Raw genomic sequence first — 14,355 nt, 5'->3', positions numbered from 1 at the left:
ATTGGCTGGAGCTTGCCCGCAACATTGACTGCTCTGATGCTCTGCGACATTCACCTTGTGCATTCATTGCATGGGATGTTGTGTATACCTAAGCCTAGGTATGCTTTGGAAACGCAAGAACGAATAGTACTCAATTCCTCCACGTATCTGCGCAACCTCGTCACCCACTCACATGAATGAAGCTCAATGAGAATCTGAGCTGCTCAGCCCTGCCATTCATTCACTACGACCGAACGCAAGGCGGGTGTGAGCCCCTGAGTTTGATCAAGACTACGACAACACGAGGCGACTTAGTCCTCTCGGACAGATCACACTTCAATATGTCTTCACGCACGACACGCTCGAGCACCAAACGCCCGGCTGCGGAGCCGGACTCTCCATCAACACCATCATCCGCGAGCGATCTTAAAAGGCGAAAGAAAGCAAACACCAAACCGGCAAAACCCTCGGCCAAATCATCATCCAACGACGATCCAGCACCAACGGAAGCACTTCAAATTGTGGAAGAACTCGGCGACATCTTCTCCGCACCACCAAACACCTTGATCATCCATGCATGCAATTGTGATGGAAGCTGGGGCGGCGGCATAGCTAAAGCATTCAAAGATCGATATCCCAAGGCTTACGATGAATACGCGAAACACTGCGATCTGCATGGTCACTCGCTGCTCGACACCGCTCAATTGATTCCGCCTGTTGATGCGAAGATCCCCGGTGAAGAGGGTTCCAAGGGAGACGACAAAGAGGTTCCCAAGCACTTTGTGGGATGCCTATTTACATCACGACACTACGGCCGCAAAAAGGACTCGCCGGCGCGTATTCTGGAGGCGACTAAGCCGGCCATGCAGGATCTGTTGAAGCACGTTGAAGCATGGAACTCGAAAGCGAAGCAAGAGGATTGCATTGCTGAAGTTCGGATGTGCAAGATCAATTCGGGGCTGTTTGCTGTACCGTGGGAAAAGTCCAAGGCTGTGTTGGAGAGGATTGACATCAGCTCGAGCGACGTCAAAGTCATCAAGATTGTCTCGCCCAAGGCATGACATGGTGCTGCTGGCTGTGGAAATGTGGGAAGATCAACGGGGGAAATGACGGGTGGTGTGAGCGAGGCTGCAGCCATGAGTATATACCTTAATGCAGCGTATAGCCTCATGAATGAAACATTTCGGTAATGACTGGACCTATGGAACACAGTGACACTTGACTCTTGTTACCATTTTATTGGCGTGCTTTTGACGAGTTGCAGGAATACTGCTGCTATCGTCGTTCATCTACAGTTGATGTTTCAAGGGCGGCAGTCCAAGTGTGGCGCAGCTGGTGTGGCGCTGCGATGCCACCCGGACCTCGCGCCAGGCACTCACTCCATCCGTCTTAGCAACAAATCAACTGGAAGCATCACGGCTCCAGTTTACAGCCTGGACACACAATCGAGCGATCGTCGCTCTTTCACACGAAAGATCCTCACACCCGGGTACGGCTTGGTCTAGATGAAGCACCCCGACATATGATACCGCAGACCCGGAGAGACCAACCATGAGATATCCACGAAGATGGGCCAGGGCTACTCGTTAACCACTCTTCCCGCCGGCCCGAGTGCAATCGAGACCACCGAGCTTGCCGACCTCACATTCGAGAAGCCGTTGGGAGGTGGTCGCTTTCTGCGCACCGTCAGAGCGCGGCATCAGCATGGCGTGGTGGTGGTGAAGGTCTGCGCGAAGAACAACCCCACCGTCTCCTTCAAACACTACGCAAAGGAACTCAGAGCCGAGAGATATGCCTTGAGTGATGTGCCGAATGTTCTCCCCTACCAGAAGATTCGCGAGACTGCTACCATCGGCGTTTTGGTCCGTCAGTTCATTCACAGTTCGCTGTACGACCGTGTGAGCATCCGGCCGTTTCTGGAGAACATCGAGAAGAAATGGATCGCCTTTCAGTTGTTATGCGCAGTCCGTGATTGCCACTCCCGCGGAAGATATCATGGAGATATCAAGACGGAGAATGTGCTGGTCACCTCCTGGGGCTGGGTGTATCTTACGGATTTCGCCTCGGTCTTCAAGCCGGTGTACCTCCCAGAAGGCAATCCGGCAGAATTTACTTTCTACTATGATGTCTCGGCCCGGCGGACATGCTATCTGGCACCCGAGCGCTTCCTCGCATCGGGACAGCAGTCAAGCTTCGAAGGTGGCGTCGAATGGAGTATGGACATCTTCAGTCTGGGATGTGTCATCGCCGAGCTCTTCACCGAAGTGCCGACATTCACTTTGAGTCAGCTCTTCGCATATCGCAAAGGCGAATATGACCCAACGGCTACTCTGCTCAATAAGGTTGATGACGAACACGTGCGCTCGTTGATCAGTAGCATGATTCGTCTCAGTCCAGAGGAGAGATGGCATGCGCAAGACTACCTGGATGAATTCAAGGGCAAGGCCTTCCCTCTCTATTTCTACCAGCACTTGCACACGCTGATGCAAGAGATCACCGATCCTTCATCAGGCTGCAGGCCGCCGGCCGTAGGCGATGCCAATAATGCCGAGTCCGACAATCGGATCAACCGGATCTACGACGACTTTGAAATGCTCTCGGTGTCACTGGGCTACGAGAGTTCCGCATTATCGTCAGCAACCACGCGACTACCTGGCGCTGGACATGGTCTTTTCCCGCTACAAGTTGACCTCCCAAACAACCGACACACTGCAAGCTCAGAACTGGTCACGAAAGGCGACAACGGCACATTCATACTCTTGAATGTTGTCACAACTTCGCTACGCAGTGTGGCTCGCGCGTCGTCCAAAGTTCGAGCGTGTGAGCTCTTGCTTGCATTTGCGGAACGCATTCCGGACGAAGCGAAGCTTGACCGCGTACTGCCTTATGTGATGCCTCTTCTTGAGGACTCTGATAAGATGGTGCTCGTCGCCGCCCTCCGCACCATGACACAGCTCCTGGCCCTCGTCAACGTCACATCACCTGTCAACTCCTTCCTATTCACGCAATACATCTTTCCACGATTGCAAATCTTCGTGCGGACGCCCAACTTCAAGCAGAATCCAATCGTAAGAGCGACCTACGCCGCGTGTTTGGCAAGTCTGGCAGAAAGTGCCTCAAGATTCCTAGACATGATGCAAGCATTACGAGCGGAGGGATCCTTCCCATCAGCCGGAAGAGCTGCCGACGACGATATCGATGGTCGGGGGATCAACCACGATACGTACGACGCAACACGCATCGAAGTCTTGGACCAGCTAGAAGGCCAGACGAAGGTCTTCCTTACAGACAATGACACTGCAGTCCGTCGAGCGTTTCTCAGCTCGGTGTCAAGTCTCTGTGTGTTCTTTGGAGAGTCGCGAGCAAGCGATCTGATCTTGAGCCACCTCAACACCTACCTGAACGATCCAGACTGGCAGCTCAAGTGCGCCTTCTTCCGTACGATCGTCGGCGTTGCTGTCTACATTGGCGGAGCGAGTCTCGAAGAGTTCATCCTGCCCTTGATGCTGCAGGCACTCAGCGATCCCCAAGAGTTTGTGGTCGAGCAAGCTTTACGATCTCTCGCAAGCATGGCAGAGATGGGCCTGCTTCAACGAGCCAAGACCTGGGAACTCATCGACACCGTCGCTCGTTTCGTTCTACACCCCAACATGTGGATCAAAGAGGCTGCAACCCATTTCATCTCTTCCGCGACAACATACTTATCCCTGGCGGACACCCGCATTCTGGTCGCGCCGCTCATTAAACCCTACCTCAAGATACCTGCAAGCACTCTTACAGAGGCCGAGCTTCTGGATGCGTTGAAGAAGCCGCTACCACGCGCGGTGCTGGATCTGGCCTTGCAGTGGGCCGGTAGAGTTGACAAGAGTGTCTTTTGGAAACAGGCCAGAGATTCGAAGCAACTAGCGTATCGATCGTCGAACCAGATGCCGCCTGTATCTTCCGTGGCAGATCTTGGTCCCAAATCGCTTGCAAAAATCCCAAAGACGGACGAGGACGAGCAATGGCTCGGTCGCCTGAGAAATGCAGGGATGCGAAGTGAGGATGAAATGAAGATTCTGGCTTTCCGCGAATATCTGTGGCGCACGGCGCAGCTCGGTAAGAATGAAGACCCCTCAGCTGGAGAGATGATCTATGAGGATATCGTGTCATTGGTGAAGCTGGATATTCCGCTGCAGACCATTGTCTTCGAGACGAGTGTGGATGTGTACAGACAGCGCAAGCAAGATCAGGAAGAAGCGGCTCGTGGGATAGAGGACGCACTTCAGGAAGCCGCGACGTCTGGTGCAGCAGACACCGCACACGGCGGCGGACTATCACCTGGACTGAACGGTGTCGATGTACCAACAAGTAACGGGACCGCACCGAAACTGCCGGAATTAAGGCGGCAGACTTCCGGGTCTGGACAAAGCCTGTCTTCGTCTCCAAGCTCAGGCATCGCCCTCCTCGGCAAAGGCAAAGATCGCGCATCATCAAGTCGAAGCAATGCAGCACGATTACTCTCTGGTGCCGATCTACGCAACAAAACGTTGCCGGAGGTGGCTACAGACGACTCCACGGCGGCTGGCAAGCTCAATCCACCGTCGATGACGGTTCGACGCAAGTCCCCGAGCCCAAGTGCTCATGGAACCCACAGAGCCCGGTCCAAGGGCGCGAACAACAGAGCCGGGCATAACTATGCGGGTAATGATCCTTCGGTGCTTCGACTGCTGGATGCAGTCTACGTCGACACCTTCCCCATGGATGTCGCCGAGTTTGGCCCCATTGTTCAACCGTTACCGAAAGGACCCATCTTGTCGAACTCCAGTCAGCTCGTGAATGGCCCCTGGCGACCAACGGGTCAACTTGTTGCCGTACTCGGTGAGCACTCCAGCAGTGTCACACGGATCGTGGTATCGCCCGACCACGCATTCTTCGTCACAGGCTCGGACGACAGCTTCATCCGAGTCTGGGACTCTTCGCGATTGGAGCGCAACGTTACACATCGCTCGCGGTACAGCCAGAGTGTCGGGCAGGGTGTCAAGGTGACCAGCATCTGTTTCATCGAAGCCACTCATTGCTTCGTCTGCACCGGCTCGGACGGCAGCGTGCACTTTTTCAAAGTCTCCGTTGCGGATAGCGAGAACGGCCCACAGTATGCCAGCAAGATGCATTTGCTGCGCACTTGGCAGATCCCGCATCACAGCGCCAGCACAGAGTACGCAGTCTGGTCAGAGCATTTCCGCGCGGACTCCGGCAGCATGCTCCTCCTCGCCACGAATGCCGGCAGAGTGCTGGCAGTCGATCTCCGATCCATGTCGGTGCAATTCGAGTTTCACAACCCCGCCCAGCACGGCACACCGATTTGTTTCTGCCTGAGCAGACGCCACGACTGGATTCTCATCGGCACTTCTCACGGCGTGCTCGACCTTTGGGATCTGCGCTTCCAACTGCGACTTCGCTCGTGGGCTTTCCCTCGCGCAGCGCCAATTACACGACTACAACTCCACCCCGGCAAAAAGACTGCTAAGCGCAACTGGATCTGTGTTACGGGAGGAACGGGTCGAGGCGAAGTGACCGTCTGGGACATCGAGAAAGTCATCTGCCACTACCTCCTCCGCCCAGACCACATCCACAGCAAAACCCGCCTAAACACACGCGACTACGAGCTGAAGAACCTCGACGACGAGCGCTCAGAAAGCCTGCTCGACCGTGTTGCTGGCTCAGTAGCCGCCGATCCGAATACGCAAGACGCCGCCCTCGCACTCACCACCTCCTCTGCTTTCGGTGTTTACCAGCTATCAGAGGAATCCGAAACGCAGCATCTGTTCGTCATAACCGGCGGGCCTGACGATATGGTGCGCTTCTGGGATTTCGACCGCGCGGATGGCTGCAGGCTTGTGAGTGGCGGTGTGGGCGATGAGAAGCCCGCGTATGCAATTGGGAGTCTAGGGCTGGATACTAAGGTCTTGATCGAGAAGATGCCGGAGGATAGCAGTAACACCACGCAACAACCCGGGACCAACAACCTCATTGAATCGAACAAAGTCGCCCCAGCCAGCAGCACAAGCACGGCGACCAAGCGTAGCGGGAAGAGCGGTGGCGCAGGTAGCAACACCCCCACTCGATCCGCGCAGATATCGCGGTATGAGGCTATACGTCTGTCGGCGCAGCACCTGCTTGAAGGCCACTTGGATCGCATTACCGATGTTGCGGTGCTGGAGCGGCCTTTTGGGATGGTGCTGAGCGCGGATCGATCGGGGCAGGTGTTTGTGTTTCAGTGAGACGCTGAGCTTTGCCCTTGCTTTGTGTTGCGTTACACACGGCAGTTGACTACATGCATGAAGTGTGGAGGGGGAGGATCATCGACGATGGGGAACTTGTAGTTTGCTGGGATATTGAAGAGGGGTATAAGAAGAGGTCGGAATGCACGAGCTCCATTTGTGATTTTCCGAGTTCCAAGTCTTTGCAATTAGACCCAACCTGCTATATCTCCTCAGGCTCGACCCACTACACACGTTCACGAAAATCCCTACAGTAGCAATCATGTCGGGAAATGAGATGACCGGCTCGGACGCAGGTCGCATCCAATCTTCCGAAGTAAGTTGATTCTCGTTCACTGCCAGGCCGAGGCGAGCGTCATGTCTAACACAACCCAGGCGAAGAGCGGCAACGATCCCGGCTTCGCCTCGCGCGCACAGTCCGCGGCGGCTACCAATGCGAACGCTGCTGGCTCGGGCGGAAATCAGGGCTCCGGTGGCGGCGGCGGTGGTGCTGGCGGGAAGAGTGGCGGCGCTAGCAACCCTGGTGGAGGCCAGAAGAAGTGAGAGGAGTGGTGCGGTGAGGAGTGTTGTCTGCTGAATCTCGCGGACGTCCTGTCGTTATAGCTTTGTGAAATTGAATGCTTGGCCAAGCAAAGCTACTCCCTTCTTTTCCGATTGTGATGGAGTGTGGTCGATCAACGGCCCAGCAGGTAGCGCGGGTTACATTGAGGCAGTCTCGCTCAGAAAAAGCCATGCTGCTCGTTCGACTGACTGCCGTATTCCTTGCCAAAGCCAGGCATTTGGCTCTGGGAGTCTTCCATGCCATCGAGATCCATAAAAGCATCCAACGCATTGGCATCTTCATGGCCAGCGTCGTGCCCGGCGCTCTCAGCAGTGTCGAACCTTGGATCAATGTCCATGCTGGTTTGGTTATTGCCCAGCGCAGGATCGACATTGGCCGGTAGCGGCGGTTCAATGCCGTCGCGGATCTCTGCGCCAGAAGGTACGGCAGCGCCGAAAGCCTCTCGGCGGGTTGATCTGCGGATATTCTGGCGTGGGATTCTGGGTAGAGATGCAGCGCGATTGGAGTTGAGGCAATCCCCGCGGGCATTCATCCACAAGGATGCTTCTTGAATCTCGCCTTTGCGCGCAGCGTCTTCGAACTGGCCCTTTTGCAGCAGGATGGGAAGGAGAAGACTGGCTTCGTACCATCGTCCCTTGACCTCGTCCAATTCGATACGATGATTCGTCAGAGATAGTTTCCAGTAGGATGCGATGTGTTTCGCAGGGATCGAACGATCATTGCGGAATTTGAGATCTTCGGTCAGTCGTTGCGGTAGGTGTGGATTGTTCTGTGGCGAGGCTGGGCTTGGGGCGTTGCGGTCGCTGTGTTGGGTTGATTGTATTCTGTACGTGTCTCCCACCAGAAAGACGGAGCTTCGTGAGCTGTCTGGCCTTGCAGTGGCTGAGTGGGTACGCGCAATGATGGCATGTAGAATGAGAACATCAGTCCCGGAGCCGGAAGCCAACCGCACAGCATCACCCAGCCAGAACATCTCCGCCCCCAGATATAGGCGGTTATAACGGGTTTCGCTGACCGAGGCCTCTGGCTGGTATGTGTGGATGGGCTCCAGTAGGGTATAAGCAGAGTCGACTGCTTTTGCTGCTAAGATGCTGCCGTCCACTTCCAAATCTCCGGGCCCGTATCGTCCTTGCTTCATGCCTTGCCAATCGGCATTCTCATACCTCGGTGGCTCGGGCATGTTGTTGAGTCCATCGTGCGTGTATCTTGGCACGCTCCATGCCAGCCAGGGCCGAAGCTCGTATTGAGAGGTTTTGACAACCGAAGGCGGATGGCTCATTGGATGGGATAGAGGTTGAACCACGTAACAGCGTTCATTTTCAGGCGACACCCAGCGTCGGAGAATCGCACCGAGGCCCCAGGCGGCACCGCGACTGAACCATACGAGCTCTCCTGATCGATAGATGAAGTTGTTGTACTGTAGATCAATCTGTTGATCTTGCGTCCTTGGCTGCTGTAGCGCAGTCGGAGTGATTGGTGTTGATTGAGTCAGCGTGCGTTGTGTTGTAGCTGGCACCGCGGAATCCGGCTTGATCATCACACTGCCTTGTGAGCTTGCCGGCCGTGTAACTCCCACGGCGCTTTCAATTTTGACGCCGGATTCGTGCTGGCTCTTTGGTCTTCCCACCGGTCGCGGCTCGGCATCGTCTGGATCATCTGGCGAACATATTTTGCACGAACAGTTGTCATGCTGTCCTTTTTCGTCTGTACACAGCCACAATAGATGCGGGAAGAAATCGCCAGGACTCCTGTACCGTTTCTTTCTCCCTTCTGGATGGCCATAGAGATAGGCATCTTGTCGCTCGTTGCCACCGGCCGCGTGCGTTTTGCTTTTGACTTCCGCCTTGCCATCCTTCACCACCTTCTTGACGTGTTCGTAGAGCCGGTAGTTTTCGGGAAAGGCAACGAGGATGTATCCACTCTCTGCATGGAGGCGTTGTCAGGTACACAGCTCTTTCACTCCAAAGAATTTCGACAGCACATACCATTGCCTGCTTGTGCATTCTTGTCCTTCCAATCCAACTCTCTTGCGAGCATTCCGCCCAGCTTCCTCCTCCAGTCGAGATGTTTTGTTTCCTCCGGAGCCACCTCGCGGTAATAATCACTGACACCATTCTTATCCGGCTTCTGGTCCAGTTGATCGTCGGTGGGCTGGTTCAGCTCTTTCCTCTTGCTCTTGGTGCCAGCTTCGAGTTTTCCATCGCTGCGGCGGCAGTAGAGTGGGTAGAATCGAGTCATGGCTATGCGAGCCTGATGAGCATGGAGGGTAAGGTCGATAGCTAGCTCTGCAGGTTCATGCTGTCGGAGCAGCGTTCGAGCTCTTCGATTTCAGTGTCCGCGTTAGAGCAGTGAAGTGGGTGCAATGATCGTCCAACCAGTGATTAGCTAAGCAAAAACCGGTGGCCGGAGCGGGCCGAATGCAGGTACTGGCGGAACTCTAACCGTCGCGTCACGTCTTCCCGCGGATGGGGCTGGGAGTCATTGGAGTGAAAGGACGGAGATGCACCTTTTCCTTGCGCATTCCACCCCTTGGCCTCCTGTTTGCACCATCAATTGAATGAGCAGGCTTATGCAATGCCCTTCTGAATGCGCCAGCGTTGCTCCATCTTCTCCTTCATCATCGTTGATGTCGACATCGTTCACGTGCAACTTCACCGAAGTGAACATTCTTCACTCGAGTGAATCTCCTTTGCCACTCTGGCCGTCAGATGACTGCACCTCTGACGTCAAGTTGAAAAGACTGATTGGACGCTTGTCTTCACTTGGTTGCTTGCATGAATGAAACAAACTTTGAATATTTGTCGGCTTGTTCACAGATATGGACAGGGATCCGCTCACATCACCAACCACTCCTCCTGTCCGACGGCGAACCCTCGCATTTGTCCGCCCGCCACTCCCACGGCTCTCCGATCTTCTGGCAGCGTTTGGACCCAAGCGACCTCCCTCCAGCGCTCGCAGAATGGCACTGGAACATGATGTTCGCCAGCTGCGACCTGCTCGGCCGTCGATCAGCTACGCAAAGTCTGAGGGCTCAACGGCAACCCCGACCACGTCTCCCACCTCCAGCTTTGGAGATCCTACGAGCAACTCCCAGACCTTCATCGAGTTCGACGACAGTAGCGCCGATGAGCTCGAGCAAGCGGCGGATGACGATAACGATGTCATTCAGGGTAGGTGTCTCACTTACATGTACACGTTGTCACTCACAGCGAGACTGATCAATTTGCAGTTGCTCCACGCCGAACGTCCACGCGCGAGCTCCCACCACGCTCCACGAGGAGCAAAGTGAGCTACGCCACCCCAAAGAGACCTCTAAAGAAGAAGAAGAAGGCTTCGCTCAAGGTCGGGAAGTCCAAGTCCAAGTCAAAAAAGTTGACTTCAGATCTTCTTGCTGCTCAAAAGACGAAGCCTGAGGATGTTGTCGAGACTGATCGTCAGAAAGTGAGTCGATGAAACACCCTTTTAGGGGTCTCCTGCTAACCAGTGCTTGCCAGGCTCGCAATGACATCGCTCTACATACGAAACCGAAACGCGATGCCTTCTTCCTCGCGCACAAGGATTACTTCCTGCCGCTCCTTCCCGAATCCAACCACCTTGTCAAGCTCCAGCGCCTCAAAGACGCTGATGGAAATGATGATGACCACGAATCAAAGATTGTCCCGTACACTGAATTCACCGCACAGCCTGCAGGGGTTATGGCTACAATGAAGCCATATCAACTCCAAGGTCTCTCGTTCCTGGTCTACATGTACGAAAATGGTGTCAACGCGATTCTGGGAGACGAAATGGGCCTCGGCAAGACGTTGCAGACGCTCTCCCTGCTTCAGCACCTGAAGAACAACAACCGGGCTACGGGAGGCGAGCCTCGTCCCACGCTTGTGGTCTGCCCATTGAGTGTGCTCTCTTCTTGGATGAACGAAGCGAAGAAGTGGGTGCCGGAGCTCAATGTCGTCAGATTCCATGGCCCCAAGATGGAGCGTGAAAGATTGAAGGCGGATTGTCGGGCAGCTGGAAGAGCGGCCAACATCGATGTCATTGTCACCACCTACGAAGCCTTTGTCGCAGAACAAGGCTGGTTCAAGCGAGGATTTGTTTGGCGCTACTGCATTCTGGATGAAGGACACAAGATCAAGAACAGCAAATCAGATGTTGCACAGGCACTGCAGGGGATGAGCTCCGAACACCGGCTTCTACTTACTGGCACGCCGCTGCAGAATAATCTCACTGAGATGTGGGCTCTGCTGCATTGGTTGTACGACGAAGTATTCACGATCGATACGGCGGACAAGTTCAAGCGCGCTTTCGACCTGACCAAAGGAAAGATCTCCACTGATTTCATGGACGACGCACGCCGCCTCCTCGAATTGGTGATGCTGAGACGGATGAAGAACAGTCCTGGTGTGAACCTTGGCTTGCCACCGAAGGAGGATGTACTGCTCTACGTCCCATTGTCTCCAATGCAACGCTTCTGGTACACTCGACTGTTGACGAAGACCGATAATGTTTTACTAGAGGAGCTGTTCAAAGGGGCAAAGGCGAAGGAAATCAACGCTTTGAAGTCGGAAGCCGAGGAGGATAAGCAGCTCAAGGTGCTGACTGCTGCGGCAGAGACTCTCGCCAACCCGAACAACGACGCATGGAATGAGAGCAAGGAGATCTTGCAGAAGGCAATCCAGTTTGAGGCTGCTGACAGCTCCAAGACTGAGTGGCAGAGGTTGATGAACCTCATCTTGCAGCTGCGCAAGGTCTGCAGCCATCCATACATCTTCCCTCACTCCGCGCCGGAGCCGTACTACCTGGGAGACCACATCAAGACAGCCTCCGGCAAATTCATCGTCCTCGACAAGCTGATTGACGAGCTGGTTGTGAATCAAGGCAAGAAGGTCCTCATTTTCGCTGGACTGAACAAGACACTGGACTTGTGTGAGGACCTACTCACTCTCAAAGGAGCCAATACTGTCTCGAACGCCAGCTTTCGCTACACTCGCTTCGATGGATCTACGTCACGAGCGAGGCGTAACCTCGACATCCGCCTGTTCAATGCAGAGAGCGACGTCAAAGTCATGCTGATCTCCACTCGGTCGGGAGGACTCGGGATCAATCTCACGGCTGCTACAAATGTAGTGTTCATGGATGAGGACTGGAATCCACAGGTCTCTGTTCAAGCCGAAGCCCGGGCCCATCGAATTGGGCAGACGCAGAAAGTGACGATCTACCGACTCTGTACGCAAGGAACTGTTGAGGAGCACATGCTAGGGCGCATTCGCAAAAAGCTATACCTCTCGACCAAGATCACCGAGAGCATGCGCAATATTCATACCGCGGGTGCGTCGAATAAGCGCAAGCGAACATCAGACCAGGCGACGGCGGAAGATGACACACCTCATCTGGACACAACGTCACTAAAGTCGCTCATCCGTCGTGGTGCGCAGACGCTCGCAGCACCTGTCGTTGATGTCACGGAGATGTTGGAATGGGATTGGGAGACGACACTCGAGCGTTGCAAAGACAAGACTGCGGATCCTGGACTTGTCGACACCGCTGGAGATGCGGATGAAGTGAGCTGGTTGAACTCGATGGAGAGAGTGGAATGTGCCGTCTTCGAAGGCAAGAACCATCAGAAGGAGGCCTTGAAGGAGGCCGCTGTCGAGCTCGATATCAGCCGCGCTGACCGCCGTGTGGGGAAGAACACAACCGTAATGATCGACGGCTTCGCTATCAACAAGGAATCTCTGGCGTGTGCTGATTGGGAAGCCGTGCCTACGATGGCTGGCAAGGATCCTCGTCTCGCCGAGCCCAAGAGAGCAAAAAAGGCCAAGATCGAGCACCAAGACTTCTGCCAGACCTGCGGCGACAATGGCAAGCCTGAGCTCGTGTCTTGTTCGGGCTGTCCACGCTCGTATCACGTTAGCTGCCTGGACACCGCCTTCCAGGGCAAAGCGAAGGGCATGATGTTCTACTGTCCACAGCACGAGTGTGTCGATTGCCAGGCCAAGACTTCGGACGCAGGAGGCATGATCTACCGCTGTCGATGGTGCGAGAATGGTTTCTGCGAGGACTGCTTGGATTGGGAGACGACCAGGCTCGTTGGTGACTCGCTTCCAGAGTACCAGATGCTAGGCTTCGGCGCCATGGCCAATGCCTACTATATTGAGTGCGCACCTTGCTTGAAGCGTTGGGAGATGGATCCGAAGCTTGGTGAGGCTGTGGGAGCTGACCGGCTGGACATTGAGACGGCATACCAGGATTTCCTGGCTGGCGGGGCGAGTGTTTTGGACGAGACTGAGACCCCGGAGACGATCTCGGAGGTTGGCACTCCGGCGGAGTTTGCTTTCGATCACCCGTTTCCGAAGAAGATGAAGAAGTACTAGGATCTTGCTGGTACAGTCATCTGCTGGAGGAGGCCTACATTTGTTTGGTAGTGGCAGAGCGGCGACTCTGCTCATGGTGGAGGATGGGAGCCAGGAACATGGAGGAGACTTTTGATGATGACCTTCGCTCACATCCGCTGGAGCCCATCGCGTCGGCGTCTTCTCGTCTTCCGATTTCATTGCACCGGGAAAGGCGAAGGATCAACCTGGCATTCCTCCAAGCATATTACTAGCCCATTGATAGCTGCCCAAAAACACTGCGCCCCCAATGCTAATCCACATCGTCCGCGGCCCAATGCCCGAAAAGAACACCCTACCACCTTCATCCCTCCATATGCGTCTCGTGACCGCCACCACGCTCTCCCTCTCTTTCGCAAGCATCAGTCGAGTCTTGAGAACATCAAGCGGCGTAGTCAACCCGGCAGCAATCCCCCCGGAAATCGACCCAAAAAGCGCACTCTCCAACCCCGTCACCTCACCAGCATACGCCATCTTTCCCCTCCGCCGCAACGCCCACTTCTTCATCCCCTCCCACAAAGGAAACTGAATGACAGTAAAAGGCACCTCGCGCAGCACCGTAATGCCCCACCCGCGATACAGCTCCCGCCAAACATGCACCACCCCGCGCGTCCCCCTCTGCCGCAAAATAAACCCCAGCGCCTCCCGCGACGACGCAAACTGCCCCGCCTGCGCCCGCTGCTTCACCACCTCCGTCGGCACCCGCACCGCGCACGCCGCCACCTCCCCCACGCTCGCGGCGAGCATGTGCACGCCCGCTTGCCCGGCGCCGCTCAAAGGCGCGTTAGCGTGGGCGAAGTGCCTTTTTATCCCTTCGTAGGACACGAAGAAGAGCGCTGCCCCGGGCGCGGAGCCGAATATTGCTGAGCCTACGCCGGCGTATACGCCGCGGAAGCCGCCTGCGGCGCGGAAGCCGGAGGCGGATTGAAGCCGGGTTTTGAGCGTGTCGAGGGGGAAGAGCGAGATGTCGACTGTGGTGCCTGCTATGCCGCCTGCCTGGGGGGTGGGTTAGTGGATGCGCGGAGTTATGGGATGGGGAGTGAGGGAGAGGTACGAAGAGGGAGACGAGGTATGGGGATTCGATTCGCGGGCGGGGAGGCGGCGAGGCCATGCTCGCGATAAGTTTGGAGATGTTGTCACCGTGCGGCCATTGGAGAGAACT

General features: G+C 55.4%; 5 protein-coding genes across 5 annotated transcripts; 3 read left to right on the top strand and 2 right to left on the bottom strand.

Annotated features, from left to right (window-relative positions):
- Positions 1-48: 48 nt before the first annotated feature.
- BDY17DRAFT_296840 (uncharacterized protein) lies at positions 49-1,224 on the top strand. The gene has a single exon (XM_033733509.1). It carries the CDS (start codon positions 177-179, stop codon positions 1,038-1,040), a length of 864 nt encoding a protein of 287 aa, XP_033589700.1. The 5' UTR covers positions 49-176; the 3' UTR covers positions 1,041-1,224.
- A 323-nt stretch (positions 1,225-1,547) lies between these two features.
- Positions 1,548-6,242, top strand: BDY17DRAFT_250545 (protein kinase WD40; the record flags this gene model as incomplete). Its single annotated transcript, XM_033731074.1, has 2 exons — positions 1,548-5,890; positions 5,954-6,242. 2 exons carry the CDS (start codon positions 1,548-1,550, stop codon positions 6,240-6,242), a joined length of 4,632 nt encoding a protein of 1,543 aa, XP_033589699.1.
- A 944-nt stretch (positions 6,243-7,186) lies between these two features.
- BDY17DRAFT_237778 (transcription-silencing protein Clr2-domain-containing protein) lies at positions 7,187-9,042 on the bottom strand (the record flags this gene model as incomplete). Its single annotated transcript, XM_033730324.1, has 2 exons — positions 7,187-8,727; positions 8,790-9,042. Coding segments are annotated over 2 exons (1,794 nt in total), but the record flags the coding sequence as incomplete, so codon positions are not given.
- Positions 9,043-9,763: 721 nt separating this feature from the next.
- Positions 9,764-13,175, top strand: BDY17DRAFT_323887 (SNF2 family N-terminal domain-containing protein; the record flags this gene model as incomplete). Its single annotated transcript, XM_033737099.1, has 3 exons — positions 9,764-9,974; positions 10,034-10,245; positions 10,299-13,175. The coding sequence occupies 3 exons, from the start codon at positions 9,764-9,766 to the stop codon at positions 13,173-13,175; spliced, it is 3,300 nt and encodes a 1,099-aa protein (XP_033589697.1).
- A 201-nt stretch (positions 13,176-13,376) lies between these two features.
- Positions 13,377-14,304, bottom strand: BDY17DRAFT_323886 (mitochondrial carrier domain-containing protein; the record flags this gene model as incomplete). The annotated part of the gene is made up of 2 exons (XM_033737098.1): positions 13,377-14,189; positions 14,248-14,304. The coding sequence occupies 2 exons, from the start codon at positions 14,302-14,304 to the stop codon at positions 13,377-13,379; spliced, it is 870 nt and encodes a 289-aa protein (XP_033589696.1).
- Between the last annotated feature and the right edge of the window lie 51 nt (positions 14,305-14,355).

Source organism: Neohortaea acidophila (genome assembly GCF_010093505.1).
Source record: "Neohortaea acidophila strain CBS 113389 unplaced genomic scaffold BDY17scaffold_5, whole genome shotgun sequence".
Lineage (NCBI taxonomy): Eukaryota > Fungi > Ascomycota > Dothideomycetes > Mycosphaerellales > Teratosphaeriaceae > Neohortaea > Neohortaea acidophila.
Note: the sequence above shows the minus strand (reverse complement) of the source record. Positions and strands in the feature narration are given on the sequence as shown.